General features: G+C 47.4%; 1 protein-coding gene across 1 annotated transcript; it reads right to left on the bottom strand.

Moving 5' to 3' along the window:
• Nucleotides 1-229: 229 nt before the first annotated feature.
• On the bottom strand, nucleotides 230-1402 carry LOC101109839 (upstream-binding factor 1-like protein 1). Its single transcript, XM_004019755.4, has one exon. It carries the CDS (start codon nucleotides 1400-1402, stop codon nucleotides 230-232), a length of 1173 nt encoding a protein of 390 aa, XP_004019804.4.
• Between the last annotated feature and the right edge of the window lie 672 nt (nucleotides 1403-2074).

The raw sequence follows: 2074 nt of genomic DNA, 5'->3' as shown, positions 1-2074 counted from the left end.
CCCAGTCAGCTCAGGGTTTATTCCATGAGGAGTCATTGGACAGACTTTCTCTCGGGGTGAACATGGGGTAGATGGAGAGGCCACAAATTACAGCACAAGATGCCTTCTTTCCAAGAGGTCCCACTTTGCATGAAGAGGGAGGGAAAAAAGCAAGGCAATGAAGAGGCATAGAGAGAAGAGCCCATGGACTTTTGCTGAAAGTTCTGTCCCTTCAGGTTGTTAACTAAACTCAGTTGGTATCCGAGTCAGAAAAGTCCCCTGAGGAGGAGCTGGAGGCGCGGTCCTCCAGCTCAGAATCCCCGTCTTCATCCTCACTGCTGGGGGCTGAGGAGCTGCCTTCCTCATTTTCCTCTGATCTCCCTGAGGCAGGAGAATGTTCTCCAGTCGTGTCTGATGATTCTGACTCTGAAGCCTGAAGCCCCGGGTCCTCCCTAAGCCTTCCTTGCAGATTATCTGATGATGCGGACTGCAGACTCATCCTTCTAATCTTGGGGTTCGGGCCCCTCATCATGCTCATGTTCTTACGCTTAGCACAGGTCGCCTCTCTGTAGGCAGTATATTCTTCAGGAGACAGAGTCCTGAGCCAGAGATCAAGGTCCACCTTGTACTGTGTCTGCAGTTCCTCCGCCTGCTTCTTATAAAGCTCCTTCTGGTCCTGGGGGACGCGCTGCCAGCGTCTACTGATCTCCACCATGCGCTCCCTCGGGGGCACCACTTTCAGCTCCCTGCTCGACCAGAGATCCTGGTGGAACTTGTGATAGGCATTCATCGGGGGCTTCTTGGGCTCTCCGTGGAATTTCCACTTCATGGGTAAACTGTTTTCTCGGGGAGACTTCACCTTTTGAACATTCTTCTGAAACTTCTCTGGCACTTTCATTTCACTTCTTTGGGGGACACCAGATTTCTCCGGGTTTGGGACTAGATCAGGGTGCTGTGCTCTGAACAGAGCCACTTTCTCCCTAAAATCCTTTTTCTCTTTCTCAAGATCCTGACTGTGTTTCACCCTCAGCTGCTCAGGCTCCTTCCTGTGTTCCTCAGACAGAACCCTGGTCAGCTGCTGGTTGCTTATCTTGGGGTGTTTTTGGATGTACTGGGGTCGCATCACTTGGGAAATGTGGCGGTATGCTGTCAGGGACTTCTTGAACAGATAAGCATGTTTCTTGTGTTTTCTGGTGTTTTGTTGTGTTTTCTTGTGTTCTTTGGAAGGATTGCTAACATTTTCCTTAGCTTCCAAGACTAATTCTTTCAGCGTGCGAAACTTTCTCACCTTATGGGAAACCTCTGACCATTTGAGTTTGCACATTTCCCCAGAAAAATCTTTAAAAGCTACTTTTTCCCAGTCCATCACTGACTGGGTTGTTTTGAACGTGTGCCTGTCACTGGATGGAATGCTTTTCTCCATACTTTCCAGTAACTGCACAATGTCTTCCTTGGACCAGTCATCTTGGCGTTTAGGCATTGCCATTCTAGGTCTTTGGGACACTTATGTGATCCCAGAAACTCAGACACCTCAGCAGAATCTTCAGCTTCTTCACTCTCAAGATTCAGCAGGTGAGTTATTTCTGAAGTCCTGCACTGTGTGCGATCCTCCGTTTCTGTGGAGAAAGAAAAGGAAAGTTACTCTCCTGTGTGACACAGGAGAGAAACACAGCCCCCTTGGGATACGTCCCTTCTGTCATTTCATTTACTCTCAAGAATATAAATGAAAACCCACCCATCCTCTGAGTTGAGAGTCCTGTTGAGCATTATGAAGCTTCTTTTCACAATTAAAAATCCTCAGGCCTGACCCCAACTTGCCACAGTGGGGCTTACATAGAAATGAACAAAAGCCTGGGGACTCACTTAAGGGACAAAGGACGAGAGAAAAGGAAGGGAAGTTAAAAATTAAAATGCCTGACAAGCAAGAGGGCTTTAAAGTAGCGATGAGATACCACAGCACATGGGCAAGAATGGTCAAAATCCCAAAGAAGAACCAAGTACTGAGAGGATGGAATATCAGGAAATTTGTTTCATTTCCTAAGGTGATGAAAAACAGTACAAGCCTTCTGAAAGACAATAAGGCAACTTGTTACTA

The sequence above is a fragment of the Ovis aries genome, chromosome 21 (assembly GCF_016772045.2).
Source record: "Ovis aries strain OAR_USU_Benz2616 breed Rambouillet chromosome 21, ARS-UI_Ramb_v3.0, whole genome shotgun sequence".
NCBI lineage: Eukaryota > Metazoa > Chordata > Mammalia > Artiodactyla > Bovidae > Ovis > Ovis aries.
This window is presented reverse-complemented; position numbering and strand designations above follow the sequence as displayed.